A 26,539-nucleotide genomic window follows, 5' to 3' on the forward strand; every position below is an offset into this window, starting at 1 on the left:
AAGAAACTGGGAATCCAATCTTAACAGCATCCTCTCTGGGCATTTGGAGGTAATTAATAACTTCTGTCACTTTACTTGTAGGACGTAGTGCCCAGAAGAGATGATTCTAGGCTGTTCAGTTTTATTTTTCAACTGTGAATTTGTATTGCTAGACATAACAGAACAGTTCTGGTAGATATAATCTTGTCTCTCTGCCTGTTTGTTTAGAAAATGTAGAAATTACTTATTTGCAAAATTAAAAAAAAATCAGTCTTCCTAAAATTTTCTTCTTAAAAACAAAATGAGTTCAATAGATGAACTCATTTGTTCTCAAATTTATTTAAATAAAAGTCAGCTCCATCATTTTTCATTGAGAGAGGGATGTCATGACAGTAAGTGAAGAGAGCGCTTTATTCTCAGCCTTGAGAAATTAGTTGAACGATACCGGGAAAAGAAAAATATCAACTTTTTACATCCAATTCACTTCATTCTCCAGCTTCTAAAGCTCCTGCTCTACTGTGGCTTCCAACTGTTTTACTTTTCTCCTTACCACTTTCCAACATACTATGTAATTTACTTATTACGTCGTTTGTCTCTTTCCACTATAACGTAACGCTCACGAGGGAAGGGATTTCGCCTGTTTTGTTCGCTGCACCATCTGTAGCGACGGTACACAACAGGTGTTCAATACGTATTTGCTGAACGACTGAAAAAACGAATGAATCATTTCCTCCCGCTCAAGATATGCAACCACGAGGCTACGGACAGAAAAATACAATATCGACAGCCTAGAAAATATATTCTAACGTTAGCAGGAACAAGGCTCGGGTGGAGGCAACACCGGAGTCCCTCAGAGAAGCTCAGCGATGCACCGAGGTCAACAATAAAGCCAGCCCCAAATCCCACGGGCAGCAACTTCGCAAATGTATGAAAAGCACCTAGGTAGCTGCTGCTACTGGGTTAGAATAAAGGGTCCTTGGTTAGTAAAACTTCCCGGAGAGTTTATTCAAAATTCCCTCCAGATTCATGTCCCCCTCTGCGTCCTCCCCTCGAGGGAAGAGGGCGGGCTAACCGTCGCCGTCACAGCCTCGGCGCTCCTTCCCCTCCGCGGCCAGCAAGCTGAGGCGCCGGGGGACACGGCCACGGCGACAGCTTCCTCCGGGTCCCTCGGGTCATCGTGAACTTGAGCAGTGACACGAGGATCCAGCCCCTCCCCACCAAAGTGCGGGAGGGAAAAGAAGGCCAGCCAGCGAGAAATTTTGGCCCGCAAGCGCGCCAGCAGCGGCCTCAGAAGCCCTCAACCGCACCGCCGCGACGTCCGCCTCGTGCGCAGTCGGCCCCGCGGCGCGCGCTGATTGGCTGCCGGCGGCGCTGGGCGGGGCGCGGCGGCACGTTGCCGCGGCCCCTGGGCCCGCTCGGTCTGCCGCCCTTCCCCCTCCCCGCTCTGAAGGGCTCGGGGCGCACCCGCGGCTTCAGGGGCCCGTCCTATCTGGGCCGCAGGTGGCCCCCCGCGTCCCTCGGGCCTTCCGGTCCCCACTGACCAGTAGGGGAGAGGAGGCGTCGGCCGCCCTGGCAACCCCTCGCGGCGGGCGGCGGGGCGGAGTCCGGCTGGAGCGAGCGCAGAAGACGCCGCTGAGCGCGGTTTCGGCGGGAAAGCTGTTTCTCCCGCCGGCCCCCGCCGGGCGCACCGGGCCCCGCCGCCGCCGCCTCCCGGCAGTCCGCGAGCCCCCGGGCCGCCTACGCCCGGGCCAGTCGGTGGCCACTCCTCCCCGACCCCACGCCCCAGCCGGACGGCCTGCAGGCGGCCGCCCTTCGCGGCGGTCGACGGGCGCCCCGTCCACGTTCCTTCGCCACCGAAGAGCGGCGTTTGGGCTCTCGCCCTCGCCCTCCCCGCCCCTCAGGGTCGGAGTCTCCCTCGCCCTTTGCCGCTGGCCCGGGCCCTGGCCGCCGGACTCACCGCCCCGCACTGGCTCTCCATCTTCCTCGACGCTCTTCAGAAACCGGGGGGAACGGCCAGAAACCTGAAGTCTGAGAGGCCCTCACACCAGGGCAGCCACGCCGCGTCTCCCCACGGAGCCTCTCTCCCCCTGGCGGCGACGGCTGCAGGGGCGCAGGCTCGCACCCGGGGCCTCAACCTGCCCCCGGGGGGTGGGGAGGGGCGGCGGCGGCGCGGGCGGGCGCCGCAAGCCGCCGAGGGGTGCGGGCGGGCGGGTTCGGTGGCGGCCCGGGGTCTCGGTTCCGGGTCGTTTGAGGGGCAGAGCGGGCGGCGAGTCGGGGCCGGCGAGGGTCGTGCGGGGCCGGGGCCGCTCTGGCCTGCTTTCGGCCGGCTGGGGACGGGCGGGCGGGCGGCCCCGCAGAGCTCCATGCGCTGCGCGCCTGGCCCTCTCCGCCCCGGAGAGAAGGCGGCCTCTGGGACGGGTGGGTTTCGAGAGGTGCAGGTGACCTCAGGCTTTACTAAGGCGCGGGAAGCCGGCGGGGGGCGACTGCGGGAGCTGGTGCAAGGCGACGAGGGCACTTTCCAAACTCTGAGCCCCGCGGCCTGACGCGCCAACCTCGCGGGCTCCGGAGACGCCGCGGACGCCGCGCCGCACCTGTTGTCGCTGTCACTCAGGCCCTCCGGGCGGGCGGGCGGGGCGTCGCGGGCGGCCTGGCCGGGACCCGCGGGCCGAGAGCCGTAGAGCAGCGCCTGCCGCCGCCCCGCCGCGGAGCCGCTCGGGATGGAGCCGCCGAGCAGCGCCCGCCGCGGAGCCGCGGGTGAGGACCGTGCGCCGCGGCGGGAGCCCCGGGGTCTCCTTGAAGGAGGACCGAGTGGCGAAAAGTTTCTAAAAGGTAGCGGACCGTCATATATATCGCCGATGTCACCTGTCGACGACATGTGTATTCTGTAGCCAAGTTGTCAGTAATTACAACTAGCAGCCTAGGTAATAAAGGTGATGGTGATGGTCGCTGGCGCGCTCGGGAGTGGCCGCATCTGCCGGCTCGCAGCGGCCCTGCACGTGGCCGCGCTGTCGTCGGCGTCTCACGGGTGAGGAGCTGGAGATGCAGCGAAGTGATGTGCTTACGCTCTAGAGCTGTAGACGATAAGCGGGGATCTTTCTGACAACAGTTCCTCTTAACCGTTTTGGCATGTATTTTAAAACAATCAGCGGCGACAACTGTTAAAAGTTAACGCCAGTAATAACTTTTGTACTCTATGTTGTAAAAGTTTGACTTTGGGTTATTTTCCTTTCAAGGTAAAAGAGTTAAAAAATAAGCAGCGTGACTATATCAATTTTCAGTCTTTTCAAAGATTAGCTCTCGTATTATTTACCAAAAATAAAATGGGAAACGAAATTTTTGTTTCGTTGAATACAGTTCAGCTGAAGCATCCTGAAAGTCATTATATATTTCTGCATGCAGTTTGAGCTCATTTTCTCAGGTTTTAGTTTCTGTGGAAACAATACAAACCTATTCAAATTAAAACATACTCTAGAACAGAATAATTTTGCTGTTCAGTACCATTAGAACTGATGTTCTTTGGGCATCTTTTTCCAGTGGTAATGATGGATTTGAGTAGATATTACTATTTTCTCTGTTGCCCAAGTGTTTTCCGACTAAAACCAATTATTTTTGAAGACTGTTCACCACAGTAGGTGTTCAATCTGTGACATAGAAATTAATTAACACAATTTAGAGAACACTATTTCAAGGCCTGCGTTGGGTGCTAATGGAATATACTGTATTTACCGTATGGTAACTCTCCATTCTGTTTATAACCCTTTTAATTCTTAAAGCAAGAGGAGTTTTTTATTTGAGAACTTGAGTAAATCATGTGAAATTATTCAGTTCAACTTAGTACACATTTATAGAGTCCTATTATGTGCAGTACATAAGGCTGTGTGCTGTGACAGGAAAGACCAAACGAGTTCAAACCTTTGTCCTTGAAGTATTTTCAATCTAATGATTATTACTCAAAATAATGATTACATCAAAATATGCTTATAATAAGATATAAGCAGAATAGGATAAGTCCTATATGAACCATGATCATAGGTCTTTGGGAGTGTGGAGGACAGCTTTGTGGAGCACAGGGTCCAAGGCTGGTAAGGGCATCGTCAAGGCTGAAATACAGGTCTGGGTGGGAAGGGGGGAGGAAAGATATTGAGTCCCTGTCATGTACCCAGCGCTGGGTATGACACGTTCTTTTTTAATCATTTTGGTTATTGTCCTTTTTCTCTCTCTCTGGAAATCTGAGCCTTAGGTAAAAGTGACTCGTGTAAAGTCACATTGCTAGTAAGTGGTAGCTGCACTTTGCAAACTTAGTTCTATTTGACTCCATTGCCCTTGCACAGTGCACTCTGCCGTGTTATTTATCCCACAGTAATAAGGACATAGAATTTTATTCTGGAGACCTTTGTAAACAGAGGGCCATTGAAGGTTATTGAATCAGCAAGTTATAGAATCAGAGCCAGAATTTAGGAAGATATTCTCAGACCTGAGAGGCGTTTTTAAGGGACTGGAAAAACAGAATTGAATTAGGAGACTACTCCTCTAGTGAAAGTACTGGGGAGCTAAACAAAAGTGGCGGCAATGAGAATAAAATACTGGGAAAGGGGTAACAAGAAACCAGAGAGGAACTGAGACTGTTGGGCATGAGTGATGATGGAGAGGGCTTGGTGAGGATCCTTCAGAAGTCTCAAGTTTCAGATACTGAACGTGACGTTGACAAAGGTAAATATAAAAGTATGATATGTAACATATTGCAAACCTAAATATCCCATTTTCTTATGTTTCCGGCTAGAATCCCATTGTCTCTCATCTTTTTCCTTCACACAGTCTGCTCAGAGCATAGTTCTTGTTTCAGGGAATTGCCCAAGCCTGCTCTCCTTGTTTGCCTCCCCTTACTGGCAGTTCACCTGTTCCTGCCTCCAGTTTTCTAGCTACACTCTAACTCGTAGTATCTAATTCAGGCAGTCCTTTTCTTGATAACCCTTTTGATGCGTTCTCTAGCTTATAGACCTAGGTAACGGTTGGCCTCTGTGCTGTGGACAGTGTTTACTCGAAGGCAGGGGAGGTACCAAGGATTAAGACCTGGTTCTTGCTTGCCAGCAGCCCGTGGTCTAGTGGGAGAAAGAGCTAAGTAAATAGAAGGTTTATATACTCCATGTGCTAAGTGTAGCAGTAGAAGAGTTGCCAGGTGCAGAGAGAGCCCAGACCAGGGAGTGACTTAACTTGGCAGATAAAACAGAATGAAAAGACGTGTTTGGAAGATGCCTCTGCTTCCATTTCATTTATCTCTTGTTCCTAGGTCTATTAACCTATTGTATTTTGGAGGATTATTAGGTGCTTTCTTTTTCTCTATGATGGTTGGATATTTGAAATAGGAGAGATGAAGGACAGGATTTAAAAGAAAATCTGCCTTAAGGAAGCAAAGAGGTCCGTTCAGATCTCCTTTTCCTCTACGGGGAACATAATACTTACACTTAGAGAGGCTGTTACAGAGACAGTCTAGGCTAGAGCAATATCTAATGTATTGGAAAATTCCTTGTAAAAATTAATTGGTTTATTTGATTATGCTGTTTACTTTGAGCAATTACTTAGACGCGAGAATATACAGTATAGAACTTACTGTGCAGCATAAGGTAGGAACTCAATAAATATTTGTAGAATAAGAGACTGTCGACGAAAATAATCCATATCCAATCTATAAATGAAAATTTGGGTGAGTTTATTCTGAGCTTAAATCTGAGGATTATAACCCGGGAGAGTCTTTCCACAAAGGAACAGAGCACTCCAAAGAAGTGGGGGTATAAGGGTGGTTATATACCCTCAAAGAGGATGTTTCACATAGGATTGAAATGTCCCTCCCACAATAGTCGCGAGACTGCTCTGTCGGCACAGCGATTGATGGAAATAGCAGGTAGGTCTTCTGTCTCTGTGAACACAGCAGGGTGGCAGTCTGTTGTCTCCAGCTGGGTGGTCACAGGTGAGCTGGGAGGTGAGTGCAGCAATCAGTTCCTAGCCTAAAGAAAAATGCTAATGTCGGGGGGAAGTTGCATCTTTATCTCAAGGGCCTTTGTTCTGGCCAAAGGAAATGTCTAAGCAGATATGCAATGCATGCTCAATAGCCAGTCAGGCCCTTTTGGAGGAAAAAAAAGGATGTCAGGCCGAGTTAGGTTTATACCAAATGGCTTCCTCATATACTCCAATATATCCTATTGCTTGCCATTTTTATTTGTCAAGACTAAATGAACAGACAAGACTCACCTCACCCTCCACTTTTTCCCCACCTCTCACCATTTTACTCTTCCTTCTGGCATGAGAGTGAAGAACAGTCATTGCCAGAGAACCTTTTTCTTGATTCATTCACCCAAGTGAGGTTTGATAATTATGCACATGTTTCCAGTTGCTTTTTAGGGGAAGACCTTATGTTTGGAACATCTCACCTGCAGAATCCTTTAACATTCTCAGATACTTCCTTAAGAGCAAATAATACTATCAAACACAAAAATAAGACACATACAGCAAGACTTCAGTGCGAGAATGATCACCCAAAACATACCATCCACTCGTAGACTCTATCCTACACTGTTTGCCCTGGCTTGTCTCCCTTTATCATACCCTTACTTGCTCTCACCTCCTATCGCTAACTTTGCTGTTTTTTTGGTTTGTTTGGGGTTTTTTTTGGTGAGGAAGATTGGTCCTGAGCTAACATCTGTTGCCAATCTTCCTCTTTTTGCTTGAGGGAGATTGTTCCTGAGCTAACATCTGTGCCAATCTTCCTCTGTTTTGTATGTGAGACTCCACCACAACATGGCTTGGTGAGTGGTGTTTAGGTCCATGCCCGGAATCTGAGCCCACAAACCCTGGGCTGCTGAAGTGGAGCTCAAGAACCTAACCACTATGCCACCTGGCCAGCCCCTAACTTTTCTGTTTTTTAACCTCTTTCCATTCTTATCTCCTCCTTAGATTTGATCTGTAGGGGAGGAAGAAGTTTCCCTCGACTCTCTTAGGGTCCCCGGCTGGGTCTGAAAATTAAGCTGACAAAGACAGATTAGCAGGAGAAAAAGCACACAAACTTTATTGAATTTTTACATGCACATGGGACCCTTCACAAAAGAGTGAAGACCTGAAGAAGTGAACAGAGTGGGAAGCTTTTATATGTTTTAGACAAACAATACATTGGTGAGGAAGTGACAAAACAAAGGAGTTTGCGCTAGAGATAGTAAATGGTGAAGAAGTAACTAGGAAGATAAGGGTTAGTTTAACAAGGTTTGTTTGCAGGTTCCTCTGGTGCTGGTCTCTGGGCTACTAAGAATCTGTCTCCAGTAAAAGGAAAATTCATTTCCTGCCTGCAGGCAGAAAAGGGGGAGCTTTTTCTACGTTTACTGCTGCTTAATTTCTTTCAACTCAAAATAATTAGTATGTCAGAGGCATATTTTGGGGTAACATTCTGGTTTCCTTCACATGCCTCAATTCATATTTCGTACACCCTTAGGCATCTTGGCAAAACTTCATATCCCTAATGTCCTATTTATGATGTTTCAAACATCTGTGTACAAACATTTGTTGAATTGCATTGTTGCTTGTTTACTCCTCCAGCAACTACAGTGTTTTCGAGTAGTGGGCAGTTGTTCTCTTGGTGCCCTCTGATCTTATGTACCTAAAACAGGCCACCATGTACTGTTGTGTAGATTACTTAATGCCTAAGGGTGTCTGGCTAAAGGAGGGAGTAGGCTGAAATCCAGCCCTTGCTGCTCCACTCACAGAACCATGTAGCCACAGGGCCCCATCCATTCAATGGGAGGGCCATTTTCTAATTCATAAAAAGGTTCTGAATGATCAGTGGCAGCCCTGCCTAAATATAGCTCCTTCACTATAATATGGTATCAGTAAACACTGATTTCCATTCATCATGCTTTACTATCACATTCTCAGACATCAGTAACTGCTTGACATTGGGAAAAATTTTTGCCTTGGTGAATGTTGAAAGTTGGGTTCCTCAGGAAACAGACTTTGAGAAATCTGACACTCTGAGAAATGCAGGACTTTTTTGGGGACCTGAGCTTAGGAATGCACCTGAGAGGAGTGAGGAAAGCAGGACTGAGAAAAGGAAGCTGATGTGATGTTGCAACCGAGTCCTCAGCAATCCTAGGATGACCTTCAAAGTTGTCTCTAGAGACCAGGCTTCCCTGCGTCACCCGACTCCCATCCAGCCATCTACAGTCATTGTGATGAGGATTTTTGGTCTGGTTACTTTTAAAACTGCAGATGAGAAACAGGCTCTGAGGAGCAGAGTTTGCTTGCCCTTTGTTGAGAGACATTTACATTGGTGGGTGAAACCTCCATCTGTAGAGGTGCCTCCCTCTCTGTGCCAGGAAGAAGGGGGGATGGCCTTATCTCTGGAAACTCTTAATGGGGAAGGCAAGGACTTAAGTTGGTTACTGTCTGGCAACCTCATGTAACTGATTTAGGGTGGTGGCTTCTGGCCTTTACTTAATCCGATTTGATTCTTATCTAAAAGTTGTGGGACCACCCAATGGCCAGATCCCACCTGCACTGATACCATTTTAACTTTTTTACATGTTCTTTCATTTGTCTTGTAAAGAGATGGCTCACGTACCTATGCCTTAAATTTAGCCTTACTCTCTCCACCCATGTTTGCAGCAGAAGTGGCAGCACCGGCTCCTCCTGCCCGTGGGCCCTGTCCCCATGCAGCAGCCTGAGTGCCCATGGGTCCTGTCCCCATGCCGGCAGCAGCAGCTCTGACTGCCCATGGATCCTGTCCCCATGCTATTCCACACTATTCTCTAAATAAAAGAGCAGTACTGCAGATCTTGAGAGTCCAAGAAATCTTTCTTTCTACTCCTCGGCTTACTGACCCCACATCAATTGGATGCAGGCTGCTCCCAGGGAGGACACCTGACTTTGGACAAGATGGTTTTCTTTGGCTGAGGGCAGTTTCTGGAGAGGGACTCAGCTGAGAACAACCCACAGTCTCAGCATCTGGTGGAACAGGGGCTCAGTACTGAAGGGGTATTTGCGTACACCACAGCATATGCTAAAGTGAGTTCATGCCATCGAATGACTTTTTCTCCACAATAGGATTAAGCAGGTTACTACTGCTTGCTTTTGGTTGAAGGAAAATATGATAGAAAAGTCCAGGAAAAATCCAAACTTCTTTTTTCTTAGAGAGGGCACCTCACAAGTTGCAGATGGGATGAATATCAAGAGCATAGATTCGGTAACCTAAGATTGTGACACCGAAAGTTCAGATTGCACGTCATATTCAATGACTGCAGGCTTGAAAACATCTTTCCATGAGTTCGTTCTTTGTTGTTTCCATACTCAAGAAAATATCCATATTGGTTTTCATTAGGGAAATATAATTGGAAAACAAAAGCTTTGCCTAACCCTGAAAACCTCTCCACAAAGGTTAAAGAGACAGGAAACAGTTTCATTATTGAATGAACAGGAAACCTGTCGTGTGCATCACAGGCAATCCACAAAGATGTTGCAGAGACAGAAAGGACTCACCCCCTTATATAGGCAAGCAGATACAACCAATTATATCACACATAGTTCATCTTAATTTTAGCTGGTAATTTGGGGGACCATCTTATTGGCTTTATCCAGAGGAAAAACAAATTTTTCATACGTTTATAACAGGAGGTAATTTTCCAAAGGGAACAAGGCAACCATGCAAGTTAGGCTTGATGAAACTGGGGCTATCTGCCTTGATGTTTGCATTTCAAAAAGATGGTTCTTGAGGACATATTCCTGAGTTGTGAGACTGGCAAGTGGCTTTTTTAGCCATTATAAAGATTTGCATACATTTCCAAAGAAGAGAGGAAATTCTGAAAGACAGGAAAGGGGGAGAAGTCTCTTCCCTTATTTTCAGTGGGGAGAATTAAGCCTCTTATTTTGATTTGCATTTGCCCTCACATTGTATATCTGGATCTGTTTAAGGTTGGGTCTCCTTGAAGCACTGAGAAATTTTATAAGCAACTAAAATTCAAAACCATCATTCAAGCATGTGGAGAGCTTCATTGACAGTCATCTGTTGATAAGCTTGGGTAATGTCAAGTTTTGACAGGCAGTATTATAATATGGTGTTTCAGTGGTGGTGGGGCTTTGGATTCTGACTGCCGTGTGCCCTGGAGGGAGTTATATAACCTGTGCTTTTCACTCCCCAAGTACGGATGAGGATGATAACATCTACTACTTCTGGCTATTGTGAAGGTTAATTGAGATAATGCATGCAAAAGTCCTAGGACAAAACCCACATTCATAAGAATAGTAAAAAGTTGATTAACTTAAGTACTTTGTTTATAATACAAATATAGTCACAGGAAAAACTCAGTTTAATTTAGTTTTTTTTAGGGTACTAGTTACTTTGACCCACTGGATTTATTAACTTAATTTGGGTATAGCTTATTTGATTATGAACTCAAAATGCCACATTTCCTTTAACTTACTCTTTTTTCCCTTGGGAACAATGGACATGAGCAATGGCTGTCCATTGTGGGAGAATGCCTTGGGAAATACCTTGACAAATGTGAATTGTTCTAATGGCTTGAATGCTGTGCTGATTCCTAGCAGAACAGACCAGTTTCTCTTCATGAAGCTTTTGCTTTGTTCCTATTTGCTTTCCTAGACTCTTCTTCATGCTTCCTTTCCTGTGATTCCACCATTAATTTCCCTTCCATCCTTTCCCCATAGCTTAATTCATTGTAAAGAAACTCCTGTCATTCTCAACATATTCAGTGAATGCTTTCTCTACCTTCTTTACCTAATAAAATATGAGTATACCCTGAGGACCTCACTCTTCTGCAGGGGTCTCAACACTTTGTACACTTTTACTGGTTTTTGAGGATTTCCAGCATCTATATTTATTTGTTTATCTATTATATATGTGTTTCACTCTACTAGTATTTATGCACATCATAAAACACACAAAAGAATTTTTAAAAGGTGAAGCAAACATTACTTTAAAATGTTTTGCTAATGGTCATTGCTTCATACTACCATTAGCTATTGTCTTAAGATACAATATCCATTTAGGGCCTTCTGTTATTTTTAGAAGTGGGTGTACATCCACATAATAAAAAGTCAAATTTTTTTTCTTGACTTCTTGTCAGATATATTGTCATTGTTTTTACCTCATAATATGGCCAGTGATGTCATTGTACAGGAAAAGGAGAAGGGTCAGCTCTGCCATTTTTGCAATGTTCACTGGAATTTCTTTTTTTTTTTAAAGATTTTATTTTTTCCTCTTTCTCCCCAAAGCCCCCTGGTACATAGTTGTATATTTTTCGTTGTGGGCCTTCTAGATGGCATGTGGGACGCTGCCTCAGCGTGGTTTGATGAGCAGTGCCATGTCCGCGCCCAGGATTCAAACAAACGAAACACTGGGCCACCTGCAGCGGAGCGCATGAACTTAACCACTTGGCCACGGGGCCAGCCCCTGGAATTTCTTTAATTCATGATTTTTTCCAGGAATTTTTTAAGCCATTCATCCATTTTGAGTTAGGTTAGTTTAAACTACACAATGTAATTTTTAGATGTATTTAACTGGGTTCACGTATCAGGCTAAGTTGGCCATGTCAAATTCTCCATGTTCTGGAACTCCCAATCTCCCCTTAAAATACCTCCTTCTCTGACATAGGGATCAAGTGATGGTGCCAGTGGAACCTGCATATTAAACGTTGGCAAAGATTGATTTACTTCTTGTTCAATTTAGATAAATATAAATATAAGTCCTAATATTTTCTTACCACCCCCCTACAGGACCACTGCTCTAGTTCAATAGTTTAAGGAACATTTATTGAATGCCTGTTTTATATCATCATTGGGTTAAGTTCTTAGTGTACCAAAAAATGAGTTAGGCCTGAAATTTTACAGTCTAAAGCAGGAGGCAGACACACTTAAAAAGAAGTATCAATATAGTACAGTAGGTACAAAATGTCTGGGTTTTGGGAAGGCTTCACGGAAAAGATGATGTCTGAACTGAATTTTGAAGAAAGAATGACGGTTAGTTTAGTGAAGAGAGGTGTGGGAAAGACATTTCATGTAACCAAAGTGTGACAGCATGAAACAGCATGTGGTATTCAGTGAACTTCAAGTAGCCAGATAGTCCTAGAGTAGGAAGGAAGAGAAGTGGAGTAGCCAGAAAAGGAAGCCAGCGATATAGATAGGAGCCATGGCCACATATGCCAAAGAGCCTGGGCCCTATTCAGCTGGCACTGAGTAGCCAATAAAGCTTCATAGTGGGGAGTCAGATTTGTACTTTAAGTAAACAAAGTCAATAGACAATGGTTCTGGGAAAAAATGTTATTAAAGCAGATGATATAATGAGGATAACATCTATAATATCCTGATTGGTTTCTCTGAGAAGCCTGTGGAGTTAGAGGTGCGAAAGGTTTATTGGAAAGAAAGAAATATATGTAGAGGGAAGGGGGAAGAGCAGGATTGGGCAGGAAGAGCCGAGATACAGACCTGACAAAATCTCAGCCAGCCCAAGGGGCAGCTCTGGAGCAGTGATTGCCCGTTGGAGGCATAAACTTACATGTCTGTATTAGTCAGGAGAGGCTAGGTTCTACTACAGTTCCAAATGACCCCCAGATCTGACGAGCTTACAACAAAGATTGTTTTTTTGCTCACGTTACATGTCCATTGTAGATTGACTTCAGCTCTGCTCCATGCAATTTTCACTCAAGATCTAGCCTCAGTCTGGTGAACAGTTAATCTGGTGGCGGGGAAAATGAGATCGTTGTTAAGTATGTGCTGGCTCTTAAAGCTTCTCTTTAGAAGGGGTTCTTCCACTCATGTTTCATTGGCCAAAGCAAGTCACATGGCTGAGCCTGTTGTCAATGGGATGAGAATGTATAACCTTCCCACAGAGAGGATCAGCGAACATCTCCCAGAGTAGGAAGATCTGCTTCCTGACAGAGTGTTAATGAAGTATTTCTATGTGATCATACTGGTGAATGTTATTAATGATTGGTGAGTGTGGAGAATTAAGATGAGAAATAAGAGAAAATCCTTTTTTTGTAATTAAATCAATGCTGTTTTTCTCATCCACTGGGTGTACAGGGAAGAGATACTCCTTTTGAGTTTAATGTAGTTTCAGTCACAAATCACAGACCATTGTTTACATTTTCAGAAAACGAAAAAAACCATTTTAATCCATATTTTAAAGATAGGAAAAATTAAGTAGACGGAAGGGTAAGGCTCTATTTTGTCCACATATTTTATTTTTCTGAAGTTTAGAATTCACAGCAGTATGTTGATGATAACTGTAATTATTAAAAATCAGAAAAATATTCCTTCCTTTAGAAATGATAGTCAAAAATAATAGTGTTAAGTACTTTTTGCCTAAAGTTTAAGTATTTGCTCATAAAGAATCTTCCAAATAAATTATATCTGCAGCTCTCAGTTTAGTTATTAAAATCCCATTTGGCAATGAGGAAGTTTAAAGAAAGCTCTATAGCTTCACATTAAACTAAATGTAGTATTTTATTATATTTGTTGTTTATGACAAATAAAAATGGCAAGCAATAGGATATAGTGGAGAATATGAGGAAGCCATTTGGTATAAACCTAATTCAGCCTAATTCGGCCTGACCTTGTCTTTCCAAAAGGGCCTGACCATGGCCGTTGAGCATGCATTGTATATCTGCTTTAGATATTCCCTATGGCAAGAACAAAGGCCCTTGAGATAAAGGTGCAACTTCCCTCCCCCTCCCAACGTTGGCATTTCTTTAAGGATTAAGCATCTTTCCTTAGGCTAGAAACTGATTGCTGCACTCACCTGTGCCCGCCCAGCTCGAGACAATAGACTTGCCTCCTGCTACGCCCACCAAGATGGCAGACCCACTACCTGCTGTGTCCATCAAGCACTGTGCCAACAGGGCAATCTTGTGACTATTGTGGGAGGGACATTTCAAGCATATGTGAAATGTCCTGCTTGGGGGTATATAACCACTCTGTACACCTCACTTCTTTGGTGCCCTTTCTTCCTTTGGGAAGAAAGGCCCCGGGCCATGGTCCTCAGATTTCAGCTCAGAATAAACTCACCCAAATTTTCATTTATAGATTGGTTATGGATTGTTTTCGTTGACATTTATTATCTCACTTTACAGTTTAAATTAAATTTCAATCCTTTGCTTCTCCTTAATATTTCAGATGATTCCTGCAACATGCTTTTTTTCCCTTAATCTTTCAAAAACAATGTGATATTATCTGAACAGTTTCACCAGTACATTTTATGGAGAACAGAGAATGGCAGGAGTCCCAAGTGCAGTTCCACAGCTGGTGCTCCTCCACTGTGGGCTAAGGGTAGAGGCAGCTGTATCCATGGTGAGTCAGGGAGGGTGGGATTCTCACAGGGGTTAATGACACAAATGCTAGCAATACGGCTTTCATTAGACATTTGGCCTCAAATAAATTTCTTTTTTTTTAAAAGAAAGGACTCACTTTTTATAACTCCTCCTTTTGTAAAGCAGATAAACTCGTATTATGCTTAATGAAAGAACTATAAACCTGAAAACTTGCTAGGCACTAAAAAGGGCTTACAAAAGAGACCATACTTTACTCTTATCTTCTGTTTTAATTTAGAACATGCATTATGATTTTGTGTTTATTTAAATATTGCACTCTGCTTCTTCCTCTCAAAAGATTTGAGGTAGATTGCAACAAAGGCATATCAATAAGGTTAACAAGATAGGTATAAGAGTAATACATCATGACTACAGGAAAGGAGTGCCTTAGAGAAAGAAATGAGATTCAGTATTTTCTCCCAATGGGTCCTAGGATGCTGAAAAGTATTAATAAACTTCATGTCTTGGCATAAATAGGAGGAAACCCCCCCCACCACAGGCAGATGAATTAGAATGGGGTATTTACATGGGTTGGAGAAGAAGAGGTGGAACCTACCCCATATTCCCTCCTGTATCGCAAGTGTCAGGCATCGGGAGTATGATTTGAAGAGGTTTATATTATAACTTTATACCTGGAAAAGACCCAGGCCATCAAACAAAATAGAGAAAGAAGAGAAACAAGCTTTCCTGGGGGCCATTCCAGGGGTACTAGTCTTCAATGCCTCTGTGGCTTCTGCATCAGTGGGGAGCATAATCATGACATAAACCCCAACTCCAGGATCCATGTCAAAGTAAGTTAATACATAGAAAGTAAATCAACACTGACTGTCTATTTTTAAAAGACATTTGCCCTGCACATACAGACTGTTCCCAGATGACTGGCCTGGGGCTCCCGATAGTGTATCCTAGCCTCAGAGTCTACATCGGGTGATTCCTGAGAGGGCAGTGTTAATGGACAGACCCCTGGGCATTGTGTTCTCCTGCGATCTTATAGGTTTCACAACACCTGAAAGAAGAAGCATCCATCAGACATTGAAGAACATTGGCCGTGATTAGAGATTTCTTAAATTTCTTGCCTTTCAAGTACTTTGAAGAGTTATTAGACTGGTGAATCTGGATCTAAACAATTTGTAACTTTTCATTTTTGTAGGACCATTATCCTGGAATGGAGTTTACTTGTACTTGGAAATAAAATTAGTTGACTTTTATGTTTTAGTTACTGAAATTTCCTACTTAATTGCTAATATAAGGGACAAAGGAATACCTTTCAAGAAAAAAAAAAACCTCTGAATTTTAAGAGAGTATATATTTAAGTTTTGCTTTTCTTTTATTGACTTTGTATATATTTACTCTACTATAATATTTATACTACAGATTATTCTGCAAATTCTGTTCTCTTGAACTAGCAAATTGAAATGATTACAGTGGATATCCAGGCGTGCTATGGGTGAATATAAAGGTATATGTGACTGCTGAAAATGCTGTGCTCATGTTCAAAGCATCTTTGAACTTATCAGGAGAATGGGTTCTTAATATAAAAATATTCTCTCTTACATATATGTGGGTGAGAGGATAAATGTGTTTCCTCACCCACTGATAAATCAGTCAGCCTCATACTCCATCTTGATGACATAGAGGTACTGCAGATGTTGAGATAAGAGGTCATTGTGGCTAATGTGAGTGGTCCCATATCTGAAGGAGTGGTTTTTCAGAATAGATTTAGTCTACAGGACCGTCACTGGACTTGAACCCCATGAGCCTCGTGTAGCAGGAAGAACACAAGCTTCAAAGTCTCTGACTAGGACTGAAATCCTGGTTCCATCACTCCCTGTTGGTTCTGACTCTGAGCAAGCTTTTGACTCTTTTGATCCTTAGTTTGCTTATCTGTAAAGTGGAGATCAGAATACTTCATAGAGGCTTATCTGATACATAGCAAGCAGTTACCAGAATGAGTTCTCTTCCCCATCTCTGAATTCCTGGTAGTAAGTAGAAAATCTTAATATTCTCCCTGGGTTGTTTTTTTAGGCTCTGCATTCTGGAGTGACTTCCCTGGGCTGCAAGGACTACGTTGACATATCTGGTCTTTGATTCTAGGCTAGGTATTCTCAGGTTTGCTGCATCTGGCTAGTTTCCTATCACTTGTCTTTCAGTCTAATTCTAGATTTCAAGTCACTCCAATTTATAAGCATCCTTCTAATTTTGCAGTGGCTTGCTTTGGATCTGCTCTGATTTCTACCCTAGGATGTGTCGACGAAAACAATCCATAACCAATCTATAAATGAAAATTTGGGTGAGTTTATTCTGAGCTGAAATCTGAGGACCATGGCCCGGGGCCTTTCTTCCCAAAGGAAGAAAGGGCACCAAAGAAGTGAGGTGTACAGAGTGGTTATATACCCCCAAGCAGGACGTTTCACATATGCTTGAAATGTCCCTCCCACAATAGTCACAAGATTGCCCTGTTGGCACAGTGCTTGATGGACACAGCAGGTAGTGGGTCTGCCATCTTGGTGGGCGTAGCAGGAGGCAAGTCTATTGTCTCGAGCTGGGCGGTCACAGGTGAGTGCAGCAATCAGTTTCTAGCCTAAGGAAAGATGCTTAATCCTTAAAGAAATGCCAACGTTGGGAGGGGGAGGGAAGTTGCACCTTTATCTCAAGGGCCTTTGTTCTTGCCATAGGGAATATCTAAAGCAGATATACAATGCATGCTCAACGGCCATGGTCAGGCCCTTTTGGAAAGACAAGGTCAGGCCGAATTAGGCTGAATTAGGTTTATACCAAATGGCTTCCTCATATTCTCCACTATATCTTATTGCTTGCCATTTTTATCTGTCAGATGGAATTCTAGGATCCTTGAGGATGAGAAGTTCTATTGTGTGGGAAGCGACAGAGCCATTTTTCTTTATCAGAAATAGTTGTTTTGTTCAGTCAGAGGACTGCAAAGGTGAAGATTCTGTCCATAAACATTTACTGAGCACCTACTCTGTATCAGGTGCGGTTGTGGGAGCTGGACATACAGCAATGTACAAAATAGACAAAGTCTCTATGCACATGGAGATTATGTTTTTCACTTCAGTGGGACAGAGATAGGGGGTCAGTATGACAGAAGATATAAGTAGACAATTCCATGGACAGGATAGTTTATTCACAGTGATAAAATCCTACGAGAAAACAAAACAGAATAATATGTGCAACGTGGTATCTGTGTGGGGTTGAAGGAACAAGTTGAGATTTGTGGTCAGAGAAGGCCTTTCTGAGGTGGTGACATTTGAATTGCCAATTCATTACTCTTCTTCACATCCCTTCCCCCTGCACCTCTCAACTTCCAATCTGTCAATCAAGTGATTGCCGGGTGACTTGGTGAAAGGGTGGGAGGCGGGAACTGTGGGTGATAGTAATTTGGAAAATGGGGGTTGTTAATGGAGGATTATGAATGTGCCTGTGGCTGCTGACTTAATCAAATCTGGCTAAACCTTTCTCTTAGTCTCGGGAGTGGGGCCACAGAGTGGAATCTGTCCCCAGGTAGGAGCAGGTTCAATGGAGGGTTCAGGTTTTTTTACCTGCAAGTATGAGTATCAGGAGAAACCTTCGGCACTTATGCTAGAAGACAACAGTATGACAGACTTGCAAGATCAGGATCGAAATATTTTCTCAAAGTAGAATGAGTTAGACAATAGCCTTTAGGAATAGACACTCAGAGCAAGGGATTCAGAGGTGTGTGTGTGTAAGAGAGAGACTGAGCATGTACGTGTGTGTGCATTTGTGCCTGTACATGAGAGTGAGAGAGAAGGCTGCTAAGGGAGAGAAGAGAAGAGTCCAACTGGACATCATCAATTGAAACTTAAAAAATTTTGGACACTATATGCTGTACTTTCTGGTTTCTTTTCTTTCTTTCTTTCTTTTTTTTAAGATCACTGCCCTTAAATGTAAGTAAGGTGACACTAATTTTAATACTTTAGAAAACAAATTATTGAGGCCGGCCCAGCAGTTAAGTTCAGTCATTCTGCTTTGGTGGCCTGGGGTTCACCAGTTCAGATCCTGGGTGCAGACCTATGCACTGCTTGGCACGCCACGCCATGTATGCGTCCCACATATAAAGCAGAGGAAGATGGGCATGGATGTGAGCTCAGGGCCAGTCTTCCTGAGCAGAAAGAGGAGGATTGGTGGCAGATGTTAGCTCAGGGCTAATCTTCCTCAAAAAAAAAAAAAAAGAAAAACATTATTATTATTATCAGAATGGTATACAAACCTGTAGGATGGGAAATCCTTGTAAATGATATCAATGCTGTAGGACGGGACATTGAGTGAGATAAATGCAGTTTTACATTTCTCAGAGGACAACCCAAGATGGACTTTTTGTTAGGGTAACAAAGAAAAATGAATCCCTGAAAGCAACTGTAGAAGACAGAAGGAAACCACAGTAATAGTTGAATATCAAAGAAAAAAATGATAAGCTAAAATAGGTTGTGTTTGTGAGCATAGCAAGTAAAAATAGTTCCTATGCAAGATAGTTGAGAATCCCCTGAACTAAAGCAGATGAAGGACATGTTTTAAGTCCGGGGCCCTTTACTTCCTTCCTCCAGTCTGTGGGTTATAAAGGCAGATCAGTTGAAAAGAAAACTGAATTGGGTTTCCTCTCCTGTCTTTTACATATCAGGAAGAAAGAAAAAAGCATTTGCTATTATGCATGCAGTTCTCAGAATCTCACTAGAGGGTGGTGTTGGTTGTAAAACCAGAGGTTACTAATTACAGGACATTCATTGCTGGGCTGCATTTATATTTAAAGAAAAGGTAAAGTACAGCCTTTTCAGTCTTCCCTAGTTGGTAAATGTCAAGTCTGAACAACAACCCCCCCCCCCCGCCGGCCCCCCACCCCGCCAAGGGCCTCCTCCAGTTCTGGCTGCTTGCAGGCCCCGAGGAGCCAGATAAAGTAGTGAAGAGATTACTGGAGGAGTTAAGTGGCAGATTCTAATTTCAGCTCCTATGCTACCTATGAGACAAGAAACTAATGCTCCCTGGGCTTTCATCTTATCTGTAAAATTAAAGGGCTGCCCTAGATGATCCCTAAATCTCCTTGCATCTCTCAAATTCTGAGATTTTAACAAATTCTGGGCCTAAAAGCTGAAGAATTTCTCATGTTCTTGGCCAAAGGAAAAAATAACATATCTGTTAAATTATCAATAATTAGGTGCCCGCCCCGTGGCATAGTGGTTAAGTTCACGGGCTCAGCTTCAGCGGCTTGGGGTTCACAGTCCCTGATCCTGGGCGCAGACCTATGCACTGCTCTTCAAGCCACGCTGTGGTGGCATCTCACATAAAATAGAGGAAGAATTGCCACAGATGTTAGCTCAGAGACAATCTTCCTCAAGCAAAAAGACAATGATTGGCAACAGATGTTAGCTCAGGGCTATTCTTCCTCACACACACACACACACACACACACACACAAATTATTAATAATTAAAATATAATTTAACGTTATAAATGATATTTAATATAGATTCTAAGATTAAAAACCCCTTTAAATTAAAATGTCAAGTCTTCTGTCCCTACCAGGGAAACTCAGAGCCATCATTTGCATCTATCTGAGCATTGTGGGGTTAATTTCAGTGACAATGCACATCATCCAAAGATGTGTTTCTTCTTGGTTGCTAGCTTGCTGGAAATGAGCAAAATATGTTTATACAGCATTATCTAGACAAAGGAGGTGGAACCATTTTCAAATAGGGATCTTTTAGGATAGAAACTAAACCCCCCACCTCACCTTGTATTTAGCCAACTTCCATCATATCTGTGGTTTGTTAGGAGTCAGCTCTCCAAAGGGATACGGTGGGTTCAGTTTCCTATTACTGTCACCTCTTTTATCTGATTTCCTTTCCTTGTAATATTTATTTACATTGCAGAGTGAACTGAAGATCTTTTCATGGAACCTAAAGCAAGTTATTCAGTTCCAGGGTTCCAGTAAACCCTGCTTTATCTCTGCATGGACTTAACTTCTAAGGGTTGGCGTGAGAGCCTGCAATTAACCCCCGATGGAGCAAAGCTGCACTCTGTCGCCTCAAACGCTTTGGTATTAATACTCAACACCCTCTTTCCTCGAAATTGCTTTTGCTTTGCAAGCTTTCCTTCCCCCACCCCTGGATTTTGTTGCATCTTCAGGCTCATTTCGAACATCTAAACTTCCCAAAATATACACGGAGCGCCTGCGGGTGCGCACACGCGCGCGCGCGCTCCCCACCTCGCTCGAGTACACGAGCCCGGCTGGGCCGGCTCCCAGTTACAGACCACATTCCATTCTTCGCGCTCGGGCACACCCCTCCTCAATGGGGATTGGTCGGGCCGACCCCCGCTCGGCGAGGCGAGGCTCCTAAGAGGCCCAGATGCCTGCCAATCCCCACGGGCTGTCAAAACAAGTCTTCCCTCCCTGTCACAACAGAGCGGAGCGGAGGCCGCCGCCGCCGCACTTCCTGGGGCCGCTGCGCTGCAGTCCGCGGGCAGGTGGCGGGTGCGCCGGGCCGCGGCCGCGGTCGCCGGGCTCCGGCCCCTCTCCGGCCTTGCGCGTCCCGGCCTGGGCCCGACCAGGCGCCGGTGCCCTTTGTCTGGCGCAGAGCGGGCGTTTGCATCACACTTTGGACACCTCCCTCTCCTTTTCGCCTCTCCTTCTCCTTCCCGCTCACATCTCCTCTCCATCCCTGCCGCCATCCCCCCGCGGACTGGCGGTCTCCTGGACCAAAGCCGCGGACGTCTCTACCCGAGCGATGTCTCCTCTCCAGAAAGTTGCCTCCGCCGCCGCCGCCGGGCGGTGAAACAAAGTCTGGCGGGGCCACCTCCCAGTGCGTGAGCGCACCCTTGCCCAGTGGCCGGGCTCAGCTGCCGGGCGTGCCGTCTCCCTCCGGGGAGCCCGAAACGCGCCGGGCCATGGCCGAGGGCGCGGCCGGCAGGGAGGGTCCCGCGCCGGCCGACGCAGCCGGGGGCGAAGACGACCCTCGAGCGGGCCCGGACGCCGCCTCCGGGGACGGCGTGGCGGCGGCCCCTGGGGGCCGAGGGAGGGACCGTCGCAGCGGGGTCGCACTGCCCGGCGCTGCAGGGCCCCCGGCGGACAGCGAGGCCGGCCTCCTGGAGGCGGCGCGGGCGACCCCCCGGCGCAGCAGCATCATCAAGGTAAGGGAGGCCGCGCCGCCCCGGAGCGTGGGCGTGGGCGTGGGCGTGGGCGTGGGCGCTGGGTGGGTCGGGGGCCGGGGCAGGATGTACGGCGTCGGGAGGCATCGGAGGCTCGGCATTGTTTTCTCCCACCTCCTTGGTTACCAAACCTCCCTTCCTCATCCGGAGGTTCCCAGACTCAGCTCTTGGCCCTGAGAAGCAGAAGTGACTTTTTTTCCCCTGACAGCGGAGGAAAAGTTCCGCTCTGCGACTTTGCGTTCTGATGGATGTTTTCCTCATTTTCTCTGAGAGCTTCATTAAACCTTTGATGAAAGGAGGAAGGGAGGACTCAGTATAAATCAGACCCACGGGGTGGTTGTGCACCCCTCTCCTGTGAAAGGTTAGCTTTTCCCGCACAGTAGCGGAAATGCAGAGTTTACCCTCAAGTGAAAAAAAAAAAAACAACCCCAAACCCAAAAACTGTCCAGACTTAAACGACCTCAAAATCCCAAGAAGCGTGAACTTTCTCGGCAGATAGGCAGTTTTCACTGGACCCTGTGGCAAAGTGAAAAGCGATAGTGGAGCCGTGAGTTTTTGTGCTGCAGAAAGCGCGACCCAAAAGCAGTCAGTCCCCTAAATGTAGTCTCGTGTCCCTGTGGTTACCACCGCATCCAAGGAAAACGCTTCCTGACCGCTCAACTACCGGCCAGGGTTTCCCTCCATTCATTTGGCAAGAAATTTATTAGGCTTGCCTCTCCCTTATCTCTTTCTGTTTTCCTTCCACTTGGGGCTTGTTTCCGGTTGAAGATTTCATCTTTCGGGTGCATGACTTCGGAGTAAGGTTTCCTGGAAGTCAGAACCCTCCCACAAGCTTTGGAAAAGGGTCTTTCAGCATAAATGCATGTGAATGATATGCATATGAGATTAAAATCGATTTTGGTAGAGCAGTCAGTATGAAACTACTTGTATATAAAAGAGAAGCCAAAGATGATAATGAAGGATGGACTTGGAACTTACTTGCTGTGCTAATACATTCAAAACCCTTGTTCAGGTTTAAGCTGTGTAACCACTGCAGAATGCATGTCTCTTTCTCAAGCTCTAAATTGGAGCTCCCTCCTCCAGTGTGGGTAGACTGCTCTCACAGTACATCTGTCCAGCTCGCTCCAAGTATGGTCTGGGCTTTTCCCCAACACTGATACATGGAAGTTTAAAACCAACAGAGAGGGAGATTTCTATATTGAAAGAAGAGTGGGCGGTAATTGCAAATGACTTGTAGTAGTTTCTGTTATTTTGTGACTTTCAGATTATGTGAAAAGAAGTGTTCAATTCTGGGTGTGAATTTGGATAAAAAGCAAATGACCCTTTTTTTCTCTTGTAACCCACAGGTCAGAAAGCCTATTGTTTAGAAACTTAAAAAAAAAAGGTCACAATTAGGAAACATATATTTTGGATCCTAAGATACTGATAACTACATGTGGTCCTCTGTGTGTGAAAACAGGCATCTAAAGAGAGTTTAAAATATACCATTATAAAAAGCAGTGGGCTCTGTAGTGTTGTAAAAAATAAAAGGAACGAGTGTAAGAAATATACAAATTCTTGCAGCTAAATCTGCAACTTTTAAATTGTACTATGTGCTGGTTTATGTTCTCAGAAGAGTCCTTGCTGACTAATGGTGCTTGTTTTGAAGTTCTTTTTGTGACAAAAAAGGAGGGAGGCATCAGAGTATCAACTTGATCTTTTCCCTATTTAATAGTAAAATAAGTGTTTAATAAATGACCTTTAAAATTAAAGATGCTAGAAAATGAACTGAATTATTATTATTATTTTAAATTAGATTTTATTGGAAAAGTAATATATGCATATGATAAAAACAAATGTCGCAAAGGAGTATGAAAAGAAGACTCCTAGCCACTCCACACTCTTGTATACATAGTCTACTGCCATAGCTGTTAACACTTTCTTGTGTATCCTTCCATAAATATTCCGTGTATATATATTCTTAAGTCTCTATACGTGTCTATAGTGAACTACTGATGCTCCTGATTTATATAATAAAATTTGGCTAGAGTTTTACAGGGCTCTTATCTTCAGATTTGCTCCAGACATTTTTGATGCCTAGAAGGTTGTTTAAGGTCACTGTGATAGGTCAGTTAATCTTCAAGGATAACCTGGTAGGTCACAGTAGGCATCGGTCCTTGGGGTCTATTCCCAGAGGCCTTCATTCCCTTCTAGTGGGGAAGGAGGCAGGTGGTGGGCTCTCTTTCACTCCCTCTCAGAGATCAAGGACCTTTCTGTCTTAAATCTACTGCCCCATAGTTTGTTCACTTTAGCTTACTAAAAATGAGAGTTCCTAAAAAATGTCTAGATCATATAAGAAATATGTAGCACATGTTCTGTATTGAGAGAAAAATATGTTCTTCATAGTTTTGCCAAGAGTTCTTTTTATTTGGCGTAGAAATATACACAAAAAAGAAAGGCTTTAGTACATATTACATTAACCAAACTATTAAATGCTGTTCCAAATAGCCTTACTACAGTAATAATTGATATTCATGATCATAACTCTGAGCCACTGAAAGATTATGAAGCATCAAATATGAAATTATTTTCAGCTCATTTTAGGGTATTGTTTCTATTCTAATTATTTGACTGCTAATTCTCTATTAACTTGAGTATTAGATAAATCAGAATAGTGTGTTCCTCTGTCATGCCAGAAAACAGACTCTCTCGTATATTAATAAAAGGAATGTTTTCAGTAAATTTGCCCTCACTAATTTGTGAAAACATGTGTTTAGTTAATTTCCTTCTCAGCTGATGAAAACAATGACAACATTTATCTTTACACATCTTCGGAAAGTCTTCTTTTTACTGTGATTGTGTTTCTTCCCTTCTATGCCCAGTCCTAAATTTTAAAAAATTTAATGTGAAAATTAAACTAGGTTCTTTTTACTCTGACCGTTTTTTCTCTATGTTTTTCTGTGATTGTTTTTGACAGCATTGACATTGATAAATGTTGTGCGTTTTTTGGTTAGTGCATTTTTGTATACCACAATATTGCAATAGACTCCATCTTAATTGCTTCTTGATGACTTGTGGTTTAAAATGACAAGTTAGTTACATGCGAGATTGGTACCATCTAACAAGTATGTACTATTGTACCTTTGAATATTTCTACTTAAGAAATTAGACCATTTATGTATCTGGTACTTGATATCAAACTTACATGTTTAAAATATTTAACATTTTAGATTCTAATTTATAGCTCTATAACTCTGTAATGTTCTGGAAATAGAAAGCGGTGTAGCTTAGTCCCTGTACTAGATGATGGGGATTGAGATACACATTTTTTTTTTTTAAGATTGGCATTTGAGCTGACATCTGTTGCCAATCTTCTTCTTTTATTCTCTTCTCCCCAAGGCCCCCCAGTATATAGTTGTACATTCCAGTTGTAGGTCCTTCTGATTGTGCTGTGTGGGATGCTGCCTCAGCATGGCTTGATGAGCTGTACTAGGTCCGCACCCAGGATTCAAACAGGCAAAGCCCTGGGCCACTGAAGTGGAGTGTGTGACCTTAACCACTTGGCCATGGGGCCAGCCCTGCACATGTTTTTAAAATAGCAGTTGTGTTTTCTTCCATTATATGTAACATATGAAGGATTCAGTTTTTTTCCATTTCCTTTTGATTTTACTTAAGTATGAATTCTCTAGAAGAAATTATCACATGGATCTCATGCACACAGGTGTGTGGGATGAAGACAGGAGTTGGGAATGAGGTGCTGAGACCTGCGCCGAGGCAGCTAACATAATGGCTTTGGGGTTATATATGTCCTGTCTTGTTATTTTTGTGTCATGGCCTTTGTCATTCTGTCCTGTTCATTGTGGGGCTGGCTGGCACAGTGGGTTTCTGAACCACAATCTCAAAGATGTGCTTTGGGTACCTGTTGACCCAAATCAAAATTATGGCTCTCCTCAGAGGGGCCAGGGGAATTTTATTCACTTTTATGAAGTGCTGCTTACTATGAATCAGGTACTAAACTAGAAGTTTCCATACATTATATCTCTTAATCCTCATAGCAAACCCTCTGAAGTAGACAAGGGAGGCACAAAGACCTACCGATTCAACGTGGGGTCAGGATTCATACCTGTGTCTACTTGACTCCAGAACTTGTGCTCTTATGCTGATTCTCAGGTACAGGAGGCCCACAGTCCATGAATACTTTCTAGGTTAGAAACAACACGAACATAGAAGAGAGGGGCAGAAGAGTCTGAATCGTGGGCCCCAAGGCTTCTGGGGTAAACTCCTCCCTGCTCCTCCCCAATTCAGAACACCTGGAGGTGGGTGACTCTAGCAAGGGATTGCAAACTTTCCTATCTGTCGTCATTTTGTGAGGCCTGCACTGTTTTTGAAAAGGCAGAGCAATTTGGCAGATGTTCTGCTTGTTGTCAGTATATGGAGAGCACATCTGTTGTTTTACGCTGGGCCCTCTTCTCCCATGCCCTGCAGACGGTTGAGTTTGTGAAGGGTTGTATTCTCTTTTAGATGGATATATAGAGGAAAGTACCTGGGGGATGGGAATATGTATTATTCTAGGGGAGTGATGGAATAGATGATGTTAAGTTGCAGCTCTGAAAGTATTTTTTTATAGAGACAGTTATGATTGAAAAATAACAATTTTAGGCACATTATAAGTTAAATAGGCTTCCTTAGATTGGCCTGGGAATTAATCAGCATTTATAGACTTTTCCTTTGCCTGTTGAAATATGTGTTAAAAGTTTCAAATAACCAACTTATGGGTGACTTTTGGAAAAACAACCTGATTGTACTACAGAGCTGGCCAGCCTTTATTATAAAGGGGTGCTGTGAGCATGCCGTGGTGGCTTCAGTTGGGGGGTGCTCCTTCTAAGGTATGACTCAGCTGTATTAATAGCATTAAACTTCTTGGGTGGATATGTTTTGTTTTCCCAGTAACTACAGTCAGTGTTTACTTTCTTTGAAATTGTCATAGAAACATGGTCACATTTCACCTTAGAAGTGGTTACTTCTCATTGTAGTGCCTTTCTGAT

The 26,539-nt window shown here is 44.2% G+C and overlaps 2 protein-coding genes across 3 annotated transcripts in view; one reads left to right on the forward strand and one right to left on the reverse strand.

Annotated features, from left to right (window-relative positions):
• The window catches only part of LOC124238390 (protein boule-like), a 48,282-nt gene extending 46,283 nt beyond the window's left edge, over positions 1–1,999 (reverse strand). Inside the window, exon 1 of the mRNA XM_046659307.1 lies at positions 1,937–1,999. Coding sequence (XP_046515263.1) covers positions 1,937–1,957 — 21 coding nt within the window. The 5' untranslated portion in view covers positions 1,958–1,999. The remainder of the gene's footprint in view (positions 1–1,936) is intronic.
• A 774-nt stretch (positions 2,000–2,773) lies between these two features.
• The window catches only part of PLCL1 (phospholipase C like 1 (inactive)), a 328,751-nt gene continuing 304,985 nt past the window's right edge, over positions 2,774–26,539 (forward strand). Inside the window, exon 1 of one of the 2 annotated variants that reach the window (XM_046657724.1) lies at positions 2,774–2,808. Coding sequence is in view for 1 of the 2 variants with exons in the window: in XM_046657723.1 (XP_046513679.1) it covers positions 21,255–21,497 (243 nt within the window). In the remaining variant the exon portion in view is untranslated. Of the gene's footprint in view, positions 2,809–20,973; positions 21,498–26,539 lie in introns of those variants that run through there. The other variant, XM_046657723.1, reaches the window with a different exon arrangement.

Source organism: Equus quagga, chromosome 4 (assembly GCF_021613505.1).
Source record: "Equus quagga isolate Etosha38 chromosome 4, UCLA_HA_Equagga_1.0, whole genome shotgun sequence".
Classification (NCBI taxonomy): domain Eukaryota; kingdom Metazoa; phylum Chordata; class Mammalia; order Perissodactyla; family Equidae; genus Equus; species Equus quagga.